Below are 15,672 nucleotides of genomic sequence, written 5' to 3' on the forward strand. Positions count from 1 at the left end.
CGTTGTCAAGGGGAGAAAGGTGATGATAACTCTAGGGGCCCAGCGCCCAGTGGGGCCCATAAAAAACCCCAGTAGTCTAATCTTTGTATGACTGAATTATTCTGCGTAAGACCCTGACTGGTACTCATAGTACACTGTAAAAACTCAACATCTTTCCAAGAATATTTGTCTCATTTCTAGTCAAAACTAATCTCTTTCCACTTAAAATAAGACTCATTACCTAAAAATTAACTTGTTTTTAGATCATTTTCACTTAAATTCACAATAAATAGAAAAATCTGCCATTGAAAGTAAGTTTTTTGTGCTTGTAATAAGGAAGAAAAACTTGCTCCACTATCAGATTTTTTCTACTTATTCCAAGTGAAAATCTGCTTGAAAGAAGTAAAAAGTGTCTAAAAACAAGCTACTTTTAATATGATGAGTCTTATTTTAAGTAGAATGAGATTTGTTTTGACTAGAAATGACATTTTGACTAGAAATGAGACAAATATTCTTGCTAAGATACTTGAGTTTTTGCAGTGTAATGCTGCATTAGCATCAAAACAAAGAAGGCTAAATAAAAAACGATAATACATACGTAGTCTAAGAAAAAAAAAGGAAAAGTTAGGGGGGGCCCACTTTAGTATTCTTTAAGGGGGCCCAGAATTCCTAGCAACGGCCCTGCCAGGAGCTGGTCCTGGTCCTGGTCCTGGTCCTGGTCCTGGTCCTGGTCTTGGTCCCGGTCCTGGTCCAGGTCCTGGTCCTGGTCCTGGTCCTGGTCCTGGTCCTGGTCCTGGTCCCGGTCCTGGTCCTGGTCCTGGTCTCAGTTCCCTTTAGACGTCTCCGCTGCCACGTCCATCAGGTCACTGAGCAGATCTGAGACCAGACCAGAAGACGACAGTTACAGAAGGATCATTCAGACAGACACCACCTTTACACCTGGTGTTCACATGTGTTCTGTTCTCAGTAATCAGATTACAATCAGATAGAGCTTGACCGCGTAGAAGTAAAGGTGTAAACCATGGACTGTAAAAAAAAAAAACATGGCCGTAGCATCCGTGACGTCCCCCATTGGTTTCGGGGAGTCGTTTTTGTGACTCCAACATGGCGGCCTGAACAGTATCCACAGCCTCTGATGCTGCAGATACAGGACGCGTCACCGTTTACACTTCAGAGGTGTTTGTCAATATGTTTTTCATTGTCATAGTCGCCTTTTTGTCTTTTTGTGTTGTCTACATTATTATGTGTAATGTTATGTACTGTCATTGAACTGTTTTCATGTCTATGGGACTCTGGACGGAAATTAGCACCTTGCTATAAATCCGGCACATTTACATGTTTTTATGTCCATTAATGTCACTGTCCCATTAAAATAAAAAAAGTAAAGTAGAGTAAAAGTTTGGTCGATCAGATCACAGTCCGTCCTCAATGTGTCTTGGGTGTGTTTACACCTACTTTCATGAAGTCAATCTCTATCTGATTGTAATCTGATTACTGAGAACACATGTTAAAGGGGACATATTCTGCTAATTTCTGCTTCTTGACATGGTACCTTGATGTCTAAGAGTAATGTTAGTAACATGCTTTGGTCAGAAAAACCAAAAGATTGAGCACAGCTGGGTTTCACAGCCCTGCTCTAAACGGTCGGTTTAGAAGCTTCGCTCTGGTAGCTGAGGTAACCATGGTAACCATGGGAGCGAGGGCTGGGATATTCACATCACCCGGCTTGAGAGACACATTTTCTGACTATGGCAGTTTACAAAATATTGATGTAGTTGTCAAAACTTACGTTTAAGGGGTGAGGAGGCAAATACACATTATACTAAAGCTATGAAAAAGTGAGTTTTGCATAATATGTCCCCTTTAATGCCAGGTGCACTGCAAAAACTCAAAATCTTACCAAGAATATTTGTCTTATTTCTTGTCAAAATGTTTCAATTTTTGTCAAAACTAAACTCTTTCCACTAAAAATAAGACTCATCACCTAAAAATGAACTTGTTTTCAGATCATTTTCACTTGTTTCAAACTAATTTTCACTTGAAAGAAGTAGAAAAATCTGCCAGTTGTAATAAGAAAGAAAAACTTGTTCCACTATCAGATTTTTCTACTTATTTCAAGTGAAAATCTGCTTGAAAGAAGTAAAAAGTGTCTAAAAACAAGCTGCTTTTAATGTGATGAGTCTTATTTTAAGTAGAATGAGATTTGTTTTGACTAGACTACTAAATTCAAAATCTTACCAAGAATATTTGTCTTATTTCTAGTCAAAATGTAATTTCTAGTCAAAATAAATCTAATTATACTTAAAATAAGACTCATCACATTAAAAAGCAGCTTGTTTTTAGACACTTTTTACTTTTTTCAAGCAACTTTTCCACTTTAAATAAGTAGAAAAATCTGATAGTGGAGCAAGTTTTTCTTCCTTATTACAAGCACAAAAAAACTTGCTTTCACTGGCAAATTTTTCTACTTATTTCAAGTGAAAATTAGTTTGAAACAAGTGAAAAAGATCTAAAAACAAGTTCATTTTTAGGTGATGAGTCTTATTTTAAGTGGAAAGAGATTAGTTTTGACTAGAAATGAGACATTTTGACAAGAAATAAGACAAATATTCTTGGTAAGATTTTGAGTTTTTGCAGTGTAACTGGGTATCAGAGAGTCTCAGAGCTTCATGAAGGAACCTTGACAAACAAACTCACCTCCATCATTTACTCCTACGCCTCCTCCCATCATGTTTCCTCCCATGTTTCCTCCCATGTTTCCTCCCATGTCTCCTCCCATGTTTCCTCCCATGTTTCCTCCTGCAGCTCCCCCTCCTCCTCCTCCCTCCTGCTCGGTGAACAGACCAGCGAACCCGGTCTTCTTCGGCTTCTTCTTCTCCTCCTCGTCGTCGTCTTTGTCAAATATTTTAGAGAAGAACCCTCCGTCGTCTTTGTCTTTCTCCTTCTCCTTCTCCTTCTCTTTGTCCTTGTCGCCGCCAAAAATGGACAAGAAGCCTCCTCTTCCTCCTTCGTCCTTCTCCTCGTCTTTGTCTTTGTCTTTGAAGCCCAGGGCGCTCTTCACCGCGTCCTCCACGATGTCCCCTGGACGAAAACAAACAAGGACCATCACTCAGTCACTTCACAAACCATGTGCTTCATTTAAAGGGATAGTATCATTTTTTAAAAGTGTGGTTGTATGATCTCCAAATAGCCCCTAAGTACTTTAATTGCAGTAAAAGACTCTCTGCACTCCTCCCGTTAGCAACGCCAGCCCATAATAGCCCTGCCCAGAGATTTACAACATACAGTGTTGTGAACAGACCCAAAGAAACGGCCTATTTTCACGGCCTAAAAGAGGTTTTACCTGAAAAAAAACCCCAGTTCCATTGTTCACTATAATCTAATTTTTTCCAGCCCTTCAAAGTGCAGGAAAAACACAGTTTTTATTTGGACCTAACCAACTCACGTATCCCTCCGCCCAGGGTTAGCGCCCGCCGATCAGCAGTTGGTTAGGTCCAAATAAAAACTGTGTTTTTCCTGCACTTTGAAGGGCTGGAAAAAATTATATTATAGCGAACAATGGAACTGTGTATTTATTTTTCAGGTAAAACCTCTTTTAGGCCGTGAAAATAGGCCGTTTCTTTGGGTCTGTTCACAACACTGTATGTTGTAAATCTCTGGGCAGGGCTATTATGGGCTGGCGTTGCTAACGGGAGGAGTGCAGAGAGTCTTCTACTGCAATTAAAGTACTTAGGGGCTATTTGTAGATCATACAACCCCACTTTTAAAAAAATGATACTATCCCTTTAACTCTTTCGCGACCACACTAATTCCTCAGCACATCCGCCCAGGACCGCATGTTTTTGGCTATTTGTTTACCTTTTTCTCACGTCGAACCGAACTCTGTACATCACCTAGAAACAAACGGTCTTCACGTGGTTGAAGAGTGACTTTCCAACGTGCTCCTCGAAAAAACGGCGAGTTTTTCCACCGTTTCGTTCGTGAGTACGAAGGAGAAGAAGAGAGCTGGGTTTCTCCAAAAACGGAGCTCCCGCTCTAGTTTCGAGAAAAACGCACTTTTGTGTCTTCAAGCAAGCCGACATGTTTGTAAAACTAGATCTAATCCAAAGTCTGGCGGAGTGGAGACCCAAGTTGACGCTCGGTGTGTTCAGGTGCAGTGGGAAGCTCCCGTTTGTGTCATAAACACAGGAATATCAACTCTGGACTTGCTTCAAGTAATAAAAACTTCTGGCTGCATGTTTGAGTCTCCATCTGACGCTGTCTGTGGAAAAAATTTACAAGTCAAGAGTTGATATTCCTGTGTTTATGACACAAACGGGAGCTTCCCACTGCACCTGAACACACCGAGCGTCAACTTGGGTCTCGACTCCGCCAGACTTTGGATTAGATCTAGTTTTACAAACATGTCGGCTTGTTGAAGTAAATAAACTTCTGGCTGCATGTTTGAGTCTCCATCTGACACTGTCTGTGGCTTTGAGGGATGGAAACAGCCTAAGCAGCAGAACTTCAATCCGCTCCCATTCATCGCTGCCGTGGCGACGCGGGGACAGACACAACTACCGCAAAACAGGAGACATTAAACTGAACATCTTCAGATTCCTTCTTTTAGACCTAAAACGGAATTGTCCTTTAATGTGTGAAACAATGTGAAGCAGCATCATCTTGTCTTCATGATGTTGGGCATTGCCACACGAGGAAACATGCAAATAGAAATGGAAATGTAGTCAAAGTTCGTCTGAAGCTCCGAGCTCTGCCACTAGTACCTATACAGAAAGTACTTTTACTGTCACAACAGGAAATACTTCTGGGACTGTACACAGGAAATACTCTTGCTGTGATTTTGTGAGTGTAGTGTAACTACACATCATCCTCCAATCACAGCCTCTGTGTGTCTGTTTGTTTATATAGACATGCTTTCACTAATGCACTTTATTCCCGTGTCCCCAGCCACCCCCACATACTCTGTCGCATCTCTCTTCACTTTTTTAATTAAATTGTATTACTGTAAATTGTATTCTTTATTTTTATTTTTCTATTCTATTTATTACTGTATTAGCTACCTATATGTTGTGTTTTTAAGCCGTGGGTCCGAAGACAATTTCATTATCCAGAATAATGACAATAAAGATACTCTGACTCTGATTCACACACACACACACACACACACACACACACACACACACACACACACACTTTTCCTACTCACCGACTTTCTCTCCGACCATAGCAGCGAGTTTATCCATCTCTGCCGCTCTGTGGTTGTTCAGTCTGTTGTGGTGTCTGTCTGTTGTCCTGTCTGTTGTGTCTTTTGTCGTGTCGGTTGTGCGTTAGGTGTGTCTTCTCTCTGGCAGGTGGAGGTGAGACCGAGGCCTCGCCCTATTGGCTGTTGGGATGCGGCCATGCGGGCGTGTCCAGAAGACCGGACCGACCTGTTGCACCTGATGCTGCTGCTGATGCTTCATCATTCACAATGATTCAGGTGTGTGTGTGTGTGTGTGTGTGTTACAGAAGGTGTGTGGCAGAATAAAGAGGTTATTTTAGTGTTTTCCTCCAGAGTATATGACTCACACACTCCACCTTTATCCACTTTTGTGTTTTTATGTTGCTCTTATAAACAATCCTCAACAGAAACTAGATACAACCAGGGCCGGCCCTAGCATTTTGGTGGCCCCCTAAACAAGATTTTTGTTCTTTTTAAGATACTTGCAGATGTAACAATACTCAAGTGTTTTATGTCTAAATATTAGAACCTCCGCTGTAAGCACACTGAGGCCAGTTTGTCCTAGAACACTGTAGAAAGAAATAATTTAGGACAAATGCTGGAAATTTGAGGTCTGCTTTTTGAAAACATTTCAAATCCCTTGTGAAAACACTCCTTCAGTCATGAGAATGAACTGTTTTGGTGCTTGAAATAGGATATGAATACAGTAATAGATAAGTGTAGAAAACAAGTCTAAAATGACATTTTGTAAGATTGTTTTTTGAGCACAAATGTTGTCATTCTGCCGTTCTATTTTCACCAAATGTCTCAAATGTGAGATAAAAGAAGCTGAATATTGACTTCACATTACATATAAAGCTCATAGCTGCACGTGCAGACCTCAGGATGTTTAAATGACTTGATGAACCCCGGTACCTTTCTGATCATGTGGCCCCCCACCTAACGGCTGTGGCCCTAAACAACCACATAGAGGGTTTATGCCAGGGGCCGGCCCTGGAAGAAACACAGCTTCACACAGCGGAAAATGGAAATAGGTTGTTTGATTTCTTTTAGAAAATACTTTTATAATAACATTAAACATCTTTCTAAATATATTTAGGCCTATCTAAAAGTTTCAGGTCCCTATAAAAACAGCTCTAGGTGATTATTAGGTGTGGAGTCAGGGAACTGAAGTGTTATTGTCTCTTATAGACTTAGTTTAATAAAACTGTTTCATGTGGTAAAGTGGGATTCAAATTGACTTAATTACTTTCCTGCTGATAGTCACATGGGTATAATATGGTTTACTGAGCCAACAGGTACAATTCCTGAGGGATATAGAATTTAATATGATAATATCAAGAAGACCACAAGATGTAGGCTATTCACAGCTAAACTAGCTAACATTATTAATCTACACACTGACACTAAATATAACACTGAATTCTAACCTGAAGTTAAGTTAGAAACAATTTAACAATAATTATTTACCTTAATTTAAGCAAAAGTAATATGCTATAGGGTAGGCTACCTATTAGTTAGCTAAATGGAGCTTAAAGCTAACCTTAGCTTTGGCTAAACTCTAACCTTATAGACTTAAAGTTAGAAACTACTAATCAACAAGACAACCTATAACTGAAGCAAAACTAAGAAACTAGTTCACATTGTTTAGCTGAACTCTATTTGAGGCTAAAGTAACATAATTTAGTGAAAGTGTAAGAAATTAGCTAATGTTAGTTAAACTGCAACCTAAGATTAAAGTTAGAAACTAGCTATCAAATTTAAGTTTAGAAAAAGTTGGAAACTAACACTAGTTAGCCAACCTGAAGGAAATGTTAGAAACTAATCAATATAGCCTAGCTACTCTTGAGCCCCTCTATGACCAGTGATTTACAATTGTCTATAGTTAGGCTACATTCACCATTTCACACACATAGCCTATTCAGTGCTTTTATAGATAGTCTAAAGAAAAGAAAAGAAAAGAAAAACAACTTCTGGAAATTAGTTAGCCTAGCTAAACTGTATCCAAGAAACTAACATTATTTATCTTAAAACAAAACTTAGCTAGCTAAACTATAAGCTCTAGTAAAAATAAGCAGTTTGCAAACTGTAACTTTAGAAAAGAAAAAAAACGAACTAACTTATAAATTTCACTTAGAGGGATAAATAAGACAAGTGCTCTAACTCAGCAGAAACTAGCTAAGCTAAGGCCTAATTTAAGGACTCAGTTAGAAATGAACATCTCAAAGCCAAAGTGTAAACCTGACTCAGAATCCTCCTGTTTTTAAGTTTCATAATAATGATTTCTTGATCCCAAAAACCAAAACCATCTTTTGTTTTATTACATGTGATATGATGTTGCTGCCTGTGATCAGACTACGTGTTCAGTTATATTCCCCAAAATGAAAACTTCACTTCCCAAACTTGAAACAGGTTTTTTTTATTTATTTAAATAAGATATCTCTTCTACATAAACACAGATCACATGTTACATTGGCTTTAAATGAGGAACCAGTGAAAGAAGAAGAAATACAACAATATGATCAGGCTGTGAACAGCTCAACTAAAGTGCCACATATGTCATTCATTGTAGAAATGTGTTACTTTTGTCTCGAGGTCACATTAACAAACCAGATAATAATCCAGGTTATAGCTTTCTTCATATTTTATCAAGATTAATAGCCTAATTTCCATAGTTAAGAGCTTTAAGTTCATTTTCATTATTAAACAGTCGGGAACTTTGTAAATCAGGAACATCTGACTATAAATAGTTAATCGTCATCTCAATTAATAATAATAATCACATTCATTTTTAATACATTTCTTTCTCTAAATATTGACACTGGTGTGTTTGCAGTTGGAAATGCAGACGATAGTTTTCCGATGGTTTGGGTGGAGCTGTGAAGAACCAGGTGAGGGGGCGTGGCCTCGTGGGGGCGTGGCATGAGGGGGCGTGGTCTCGGGGCGTGGCCTCATGGGGGGCGTGGCCTCGGGGTTTCTACTTGAAGAGCCCACTGACCACGTTACCCACGTCCAGACCTGAGGGATGACAGTTGAGATGTTGAAGCATTATATAACATGTTTACTTGTTTCTGAGTTAATAAAGGGATTGTTCAACATTTAGTCCAACTGGCCCATTGCCATAATCCCTATAGTCATAGCAGTAGGTTTGTTACCTTTAATTGTCGGTGCAAGCTATTTTTTAGAACGGCGGAGCAAAGCCGTGAGCTGCTCAGAGCTACGCTACAGAGGAAGCTCATTATGGGATTTCTTGGTTTCCCTCATGATCAAACTCATCAATCCAACAACTCCACAACGCTCTGGTGGACAAGTTGTGAGCTGCACATTCACCACGCTATGAGATAATAACACAACGTTACCACACAGAGTTGTTTTAGAGGGAAATACAGAGACTGTTGATGAAAAACTGTCCCTGAAGGCAACGTGCATCAGCGGTTTTGCATGAATTTCCCTCTAAAACAACTCTGTGTGGTAACGTTGTGTTATTATCTCATAGCGTGGTGAATGTGCAGCTCACAACTTGTCCACCAGAGCGTTGTGGAGTTGTTGGATTGTGTATTTGATGAGTTTGATGATGAGGGAAACCAAGAAATCCCATAATGAGCCGCTCTAAAAACAGCTTGCACCGACAATTAAAGGTAACGAACCTACTGCTATGACTATAGGGATTATGGCAATGGGCCAGTTTGACTAAATGTTGAACTATCCCTTTAACAGGACTCACCTCCTCCCTGCTCCTTGTCTTTGTTTCCACCGGCCAGAGACAAGACGTCGCCCACATCGAATCCTCCTCCTCCTCCTTCCTTCTTCTCCTCCTCCTTCTCTCCACCTTTTCCACTCATCACTTTGTTGACGGTGTCCTCCACCACGTCGCCTGAGGAACAAGCAGCTTTGTGAATATTATGGTCTATCCACCACTTTATTTTCCCATGATCCATTGCGTCACACCACAACGGAAGTGGGTTTTAGTAGCATTCTAGCGAGCGGCTAACTGGTAGCGTTAGCGGCTAACTGGTAGCGTTAGCCACCGGTGTAGGTACCAAATGTGGGGGCTCCGGGCTGCCAAAACCGTTTGGACTAATCTGATGTTTGTTAAGTCTATAAAACGAATTATTGAACAAACATTACTATTTCTGTGTGCACGTTTTTGTAATGAGTCATGGTTATATCGTAGTTGTTAGCTTTGCTGCTGCTGACAGTTAACAGCAGCAGCTAAGCTAACACCAGGACGTCAGCTGTTAAAACCCTCCCGTTGTGGGACGACATGAAACTACTCCAGTTAGCTCAGTCATGTTGGAACTCAGATATCCGCTGGGGAAAATATTTTTTTCATGGGCCATTTCGTTTATTGAGTTATTGTTTATTGACTCTGCTAACGGCTAACAGCTAACGGTTAGCCCAGCTAATCTAAAATGTTTGTTCAACAATTCGTTTTATAGACTTCATAAACATCAGAGTAGTCACAACGGTGATATATTGATGTGAAAATGTGACATAAAGCTAAAACCTCGTCCGTATTCTCATTAAAATTAGGTGATGATTATAAATAAAGTCATCACGGCCGATGTCTATCAACCAGTCTATGCTGTCAACAAACGGTGGAATGGAGCGTCATGGCAACACCCAGCAGCATTCTCCGGAAAGTGGTGGATAAAAGGAGCCCGAGCCTGAACCTGCTGCACCTGCGGGGCGTCGGCCCGTCGCTCTCAACGCTTCGTCATCTCACCTGAGGCTCCAGTCACCTGGAATCACCTCAACACGTGTCTGCCTGGCGAGGCGTTTCCCTCTCAGCCAATGGGACGCCAGCAGCTTAAATAGTTTTCAGTTAATTACATATTTTCCTGACTACAAGTTGCGTTTTTTTTCTAGTTTGGCTGGCCATGCGACCAGTAGTGGAGTTGAGGGGGGATGAGGGGGGATGGCATCCCCCCTGAATTAAAAACAATCAAAATCATCCCCCCTGAAAAAATGCCATCCCCCCTCTCCATCCCTCCCCTTTTTACATTAAATGTTGGACATATAACTTGTAATTATAGGCTGTCAAATCAATTTTAACGGCGTCAATTTCTTTTTATCTATTGATAGTTGATTTCATTAAAAAACATTTGCACAAATCAAGCCTACCCACTTTTCCATGTTGATAAAAGTATTAAAATGATAATTCAAGGGACATTTAGGCTATAATAGATAAAAATGTGCGATTAATTTGCGATGAATCGCGAGTTAAGTATGACATTCATGAGATTAATCGGGATTAAATATTTTAATAGATTGACAGCCCTAATTAATTCATCATTAGAGAGTTGAATAAAATAAATAATAAAATCTGAGGGCACAAATAAAAAAATTCAAATAAACTTGGCTTGATTTGATTTGAGAGGATTAAGAAGTCTTATTTTCAGTGTTTTGTTTTGATATCATTTTTTTTAAGGTGAAAAAAAAACCCATCCCCCCTGAATTTTTTTTACAACTCGACTACTGCATGCGACCTATATTGAGAAGTGACGTATATATATATAAAAAAACCTACGCTATGACCACAAGAGGGAAGCGAGGCTTTTATTTCTAAATCCCTCCTCATTCAGTAGCTCATCCTCATCTTCCTCACGTGCTGTTCTCCTCTCTGCGCTGTCGGACCTGTCTCCATGGCACCATAGTGCTTCACTCCCAGTCAGTTCAGAGTATTTTCACAGCGTGTTCTGCTGTCCCTATCTGAAACAGAGGACAGGTCGGCTTCACTCCCGTCAGTCTTCACAGACAGTCCACAAAGAGTTTCTGATCATATCCTCGTCAGTTTGCTCCAGGCGACGGAGTTGTTTTTCTTTTCTTCACCCGGCCTGTTGTAGGCTATAGGTGCCGGCCTTTCGTGTAGCTAAACAAAGCCCCGGCCATTATATATATAAGACCCGGCTATTAATTAAATGTTTGAAAAATAAATGCGACTTATAAACCGGTGCGACTTAGATATGTTTTTTTCCTTCCTCTTCATGACGTATTTTAAGGCAGATGCGACTAATACTGCGGTGCGACATATAGTCCGGAATATATGGTAGAGTCAGTGAGTCACGTAGCCTACGTCAGTCTGTTGTTGACAGGAGCCAATCACAGCACTGAGTTTGTGTCCAGGTGTGAGACAGAGGGAGATGAGCTACTGATCCACCTGCCCAGACCTCCATCCAGCACAACAACACATTAAAGGAGAATTTTGTCCATTTTTGACTCCTAAATCGTTGTCCTGATGGTCACCCAGTGTTGGTTGGAGCAAAAAACGTGACTAAAATTGCTGAGTTACCATGGCTACCCGGCGCTAGGGATATTAGCCACAACGCTAACCCATGAGGGCACTTCTTTCAACCACAGCAAACACTCAGAAAACAATCAGATATCTCTGGTACATGACTGGAATCCTTAGAGACACCACTGAACTCATATAGTGTAGAGTAGAAACAGTAGAAACTTTGTGTTTTTAACTCTGAAACATCCCAGAAAGACATTACTATCCCATCACAGAGAGAAACTAACACTTTGTCCTTGTTGTGATGATTTCTTCCTACTAAAATAAACAGTCAGAGATATTTTGGACATCACCACTGCACTGCTCCACTGGTTATTTTAGTAAAGAAATCATCACAACAAGGACAAAGTGTTAGTTTCTGTGGCGGGGAGAGCAGGCGCTCTGTGATGGGATAGTAATGTCTTTCTCCAGTCATGTACCAGAGATATCTGATTGTTTTCTGAGTGTTTGTTGTGGTTGAAAGAATTGCCCCCATGGGTTAGCGTTGTGGCTACACTGCAAAAACTCAAAATCTTTCTAAAAATATTTGTCTTACTGTATTTCTTGTCAAAATGTCTCATTTCTAGTCAAAACTAATTTCTTTCCACTTAAAATAAGACTCATCACCTAAAAATTAACTTGTTTTCAGATAATTTTCACTTGTTCCAAACAAATTTTCACTTGAAATAAGTAGAAAAATCTGCAAGTTTTTTGTGCTTGTAATAAGAAAGAAAAACTTGCTCCACTATCAGATTTTTCTACTTATTTCAAGTGAAAATCTGCTTGAAAGAAGTAAAAAGTGTCTAAAAACAAGCTGCTTTTAATGTGATGAGTCTTATTCTAAGTATAATGAGATTTGTTTTGACTAGAAATAAGACAAATATTCTTGGTAAGATATTTGAGTTTCTGCCGTGTAGGCTATCCCTAGCGCCGGGTAGCCATGGTAACTCCGGTTTGCCTGCAGCAATTTTAGTTTTTTTTTAGTCCATTTAGGGGTCAAAAATGGCCGTAATTCTCCTTTAACACACAGCTCTGACCTGTCAATCACTCTCTCAGGTGAAACACACTCACCGACTTTGTCTCCCACCAGTTTTGCGATGCCGTCGTTCCCCATCAGGTTGCCCAGGAAATCTGCCATGGCTGCTGCTGTGTGTGTGTTTAGAGTGTGTGTGTGTGTGTGTGTGTTTGTGTTGATGAGGAGGTCTTGTATTGCTCTTATACAGGCCGGTGTCGAGGTGTGTTGTCAGGGCGACGCCCCCCCCGGGACTCACCCTGCTGAGGAATTAGGAGCAGGGAGGAGCACATCATGGGTGTGTGTGTGTGTGTGTGTGTGTGTGTTGGACTTTGACTTCTCCCATCACAAGAATGTTAAAAAGTGGTGTAGCAGCATTCATATAAACTGTGTTGAATAGAGGGAGGTTGATGCTCACGTAGGTAAATAAACACATCATCACTCCGGGTTTCCCTCACAACACACACACACACACACACACACACACCCACACACACACACACACACACACACACACACACACACACACACACACACACACACACACACACGTAACCTAATGTGGTTACAGCTCCTCCATATCAGTGCTTATAGAAAGATGATCATGTGTTTGATCAGCTCTGTCTTGACCTTAAAGGGATAGTTCAACATTTTGGCAAATTGGCCCATTGCCATAATCGCTATAGTCATAGCAGTAGGTTCATTACCTTTAATTGTAGGTGTAAGCTATTTTCAGTACGGCGGAGCGCAGCAGCTGGCTGCTCAGAGCTACGCTATGGAGGCTAACGGAATTTCTTGGTTTCCCTCATTAAACTCATCAAATTCAACATCCCAAAACTCCGCAGCGCTTTTGTAGACAAGTTGTGAGCTGCACAACCACCACGCTATGAGATAATGACGGAACGATACGAAACGGAGCCGTTTTCGAGGTAAATACAGGGTAAATACGGAGACTGCTTGCTGAAAAACTGTCCCTGAACGCAACGCGCATCAGTGGTTTTGTATGAATTTACCTCGAAAACGGCTCAGTTTCGTATCGTTCCGTCATTATCTCATAGCGTGGTGGTTGTGCAGGTCACAACTTGTCTACAAAAGCGCTGCGGAGTTTTGGGATGTTGAATTTGATGAGTTTAATGAGGGAAACCAAGAAATTCCGTTAGCCTCCATAGCGTAGCTCTGAGCAGCCAGCTGCTGTGCTCCGCCGTACTAAAAATAGCTTACACCTACAATTAAAGGTAATGAACCTACTGCTATGACTATAGCGATTATGGCAATGGGCCAATTTGCCAAAATGTTGAACTATCCCTTTAACTCTTTCGCGACCATTGACAAGTAAACTCATCAAAACACTCTGAGGTACCCTGTGTGTGAATATGGTAGTCCTCTGATATGTAAAACTGTTTTAAACTACAATCAAAACATAATGTTTTTTATAAACTGTGTGATCTTGGTTTTGTTTGATGGTGATGTACAGAGTTCGGTTCGACGTGAGAAAAAAGGTAAAAAAAATAGCCAAAAACATGTGGTCCTGAGCGGATGTGATGAGAAATTTGTGTGGTCGCGAAAGAGTTAAGATCGTGGGTTTGATTCCCATGTTGACAGAGATGGCAAAACCGGCAGTAGCCCCGTGGCCCATTCAAAATTTCCCCAGAGGAAATTTTCTAGTTTGCATATATTGTTGTTTTAATTATTTGGAATGCATTAAAAAAATGAATACTTTGCAAACCAGCAGTGCACTAAATCTTCTATGAGAAATATGTTTTATTTATCTATGTAGGCTATTTTCTGCATTCATTTTATTATCATGATTTCAATATTTGTATAAAAGGTGCTCAGTGATCATTTTGTGTTGGTGGTGTAATATTTTGAGTGGCTCCATTTTTTTTATTTTTTTTTGGAAGGTTGTTGCCTGTGGGCCAGACTTTCTCCTGAGTTAAATTAACATGAGTGGAGGCTGGTTCATGGAGGCAGAGGAGGAGGAAGACTGAAATAATCTTAAGAAAGAGTAGTTGAAATAAACCATTACCTCAGTATTATTTATGTTTTATCTTTTCTTTGGAAGAAAATCCACTTCAAATGGTTCAACAGCGCCACCTGCAGGCGGAGCAGGAAGGAGGGGGTTAGATAAGAGGATATTATTGCTGCTTCGGTTTCACAGGAAATATCAGCACATTACTGGATAAACTGTTAATAGACATGATCAGAGAGAAGCATCAGAGATCATTCATAGTTTTCAGTGAGGTCACTCCACCGCGCAGCTGGAGGTAAAACATCTGTTCAAGCAGCAAAAATAAAAGAGGTTCACATCAAAATTTTACACACTGTAGGCCTATATCCAACAAATCTATATTTCTCTAAATTTTTAGATATTGAAAACAAATGCAGTTTTTGCAATACGGAACCAGAATCCTTAACTCATTTATTCTTCCACAGTGCTCAATCCATCAACTTCTGGACTCAACTTGAACAATATATAGTGTGTAACATCAAGATAAACATTATAATTGACTGTAAAAGTGTGATTATGTTTTTTGCCCATGAAGAAAATGACATCACCTTTATTACAAACCTATTTATTTTGTATTATGGCAAATTTCACATACATAAATGCAAATACTCCAAAACTTCACCCAACTTTAGAGGTTTCTTGCATGAGTTCAAAGAAAACATGAAATCCCTTACACTAATTGACACTAAACAAAGCATCACATCCACAGATATTTACGAGAGATTTTTTTTCAAAGAAGAATAAAGCTTTTACATTCTGTCTCCTTTTCTTTCCTTTTTCTACTTTATTTATTTTTCGTCTGTCATATTATTTGTTTATTTATTTATTATCCTTCCTTCGATTCTATGTTTACTAACATTGCTAATAATTACCTTATTTTATTGTGATTTATTTATTATGTATGATTACTGATAGATATTGGAGCACCTGTCTGATGTTCTATTGTATAGTTGTACGTACAACCCTGTTCTTTGTATATCCGTTTGTATGTACAGCTGTTTTCAATAAAGCTCATTGATAAAAAAAATAAAAAAAATAAAATCTGTTCAAGCAGCAACAAGGACTGTTCATTTCCCTGTTAACCTGTCAACCCACGAAGACTTGGGTCATCTCACTGATCATGAAATTAGATACGGTGTCAAACATTTTGGGAGATTGTGAACTGTATAGGAGCCCTC

General features: G+C 39.9%; 1 protein-coding gene and 1 long non-coding RNA gene across 2 annotated transcripts; both read right to left on the reverse strand.

Moving 5' to 3' along the window:
• Positions 1–802: 802 nt before the first annotated feature.
• LOC146972961 (uncharacterized) lies at positions 803–5,289 on the reverse strand. Its single transcript, XM_085799062.1, has 3 exons — positions 5,186–5,289; positions 2,677–3,060; positions 803–855 (listed from the first exon to the last, which is right to left on the reverse strand). Exons 1-3 carry the CDS (start codon positions 5,220–5,222, stop codon positions 803–805), a joined length of 474 nt encoding a protein of 157 aa, XP_085655188.1. The 5' UTR covers positions 5,223–5,289.
• A 2,834-nt stretch (positions 5,290–8,123) lies between these two features.
• LOC146972962 (uncharacterized) lies at positions 8,124–12,652 on the reverse strand. Its single transcript, XR_015037800.1, has 3 exons — positions 12,546–12,652; positions 8,925–9,074; positions 8,124–8,218 (listed from the first exon to the last, which is right to left on the reverse strand). It is a non-coding gene; the product is annotated as an uncharacterized LOC146972962 (long non-coding RNA).
• Positions 12,653–15,672: the final 3,020 nt, after the last annotated feature.

This window comes from Trachurus japonicus, chromosome 15, assembly GCF_045865225.1.
Source record: "Trachurus japonicus isolate A0001 chromosome 15, Traja_1.0".
NCBI classification, from domain to species: domain Eukaryota; kingdom Metazoa; phylum Chordata; class Actinopteri; order Carangiformes; family Carangidae; genus Trachurus; species Trachurus japonicus.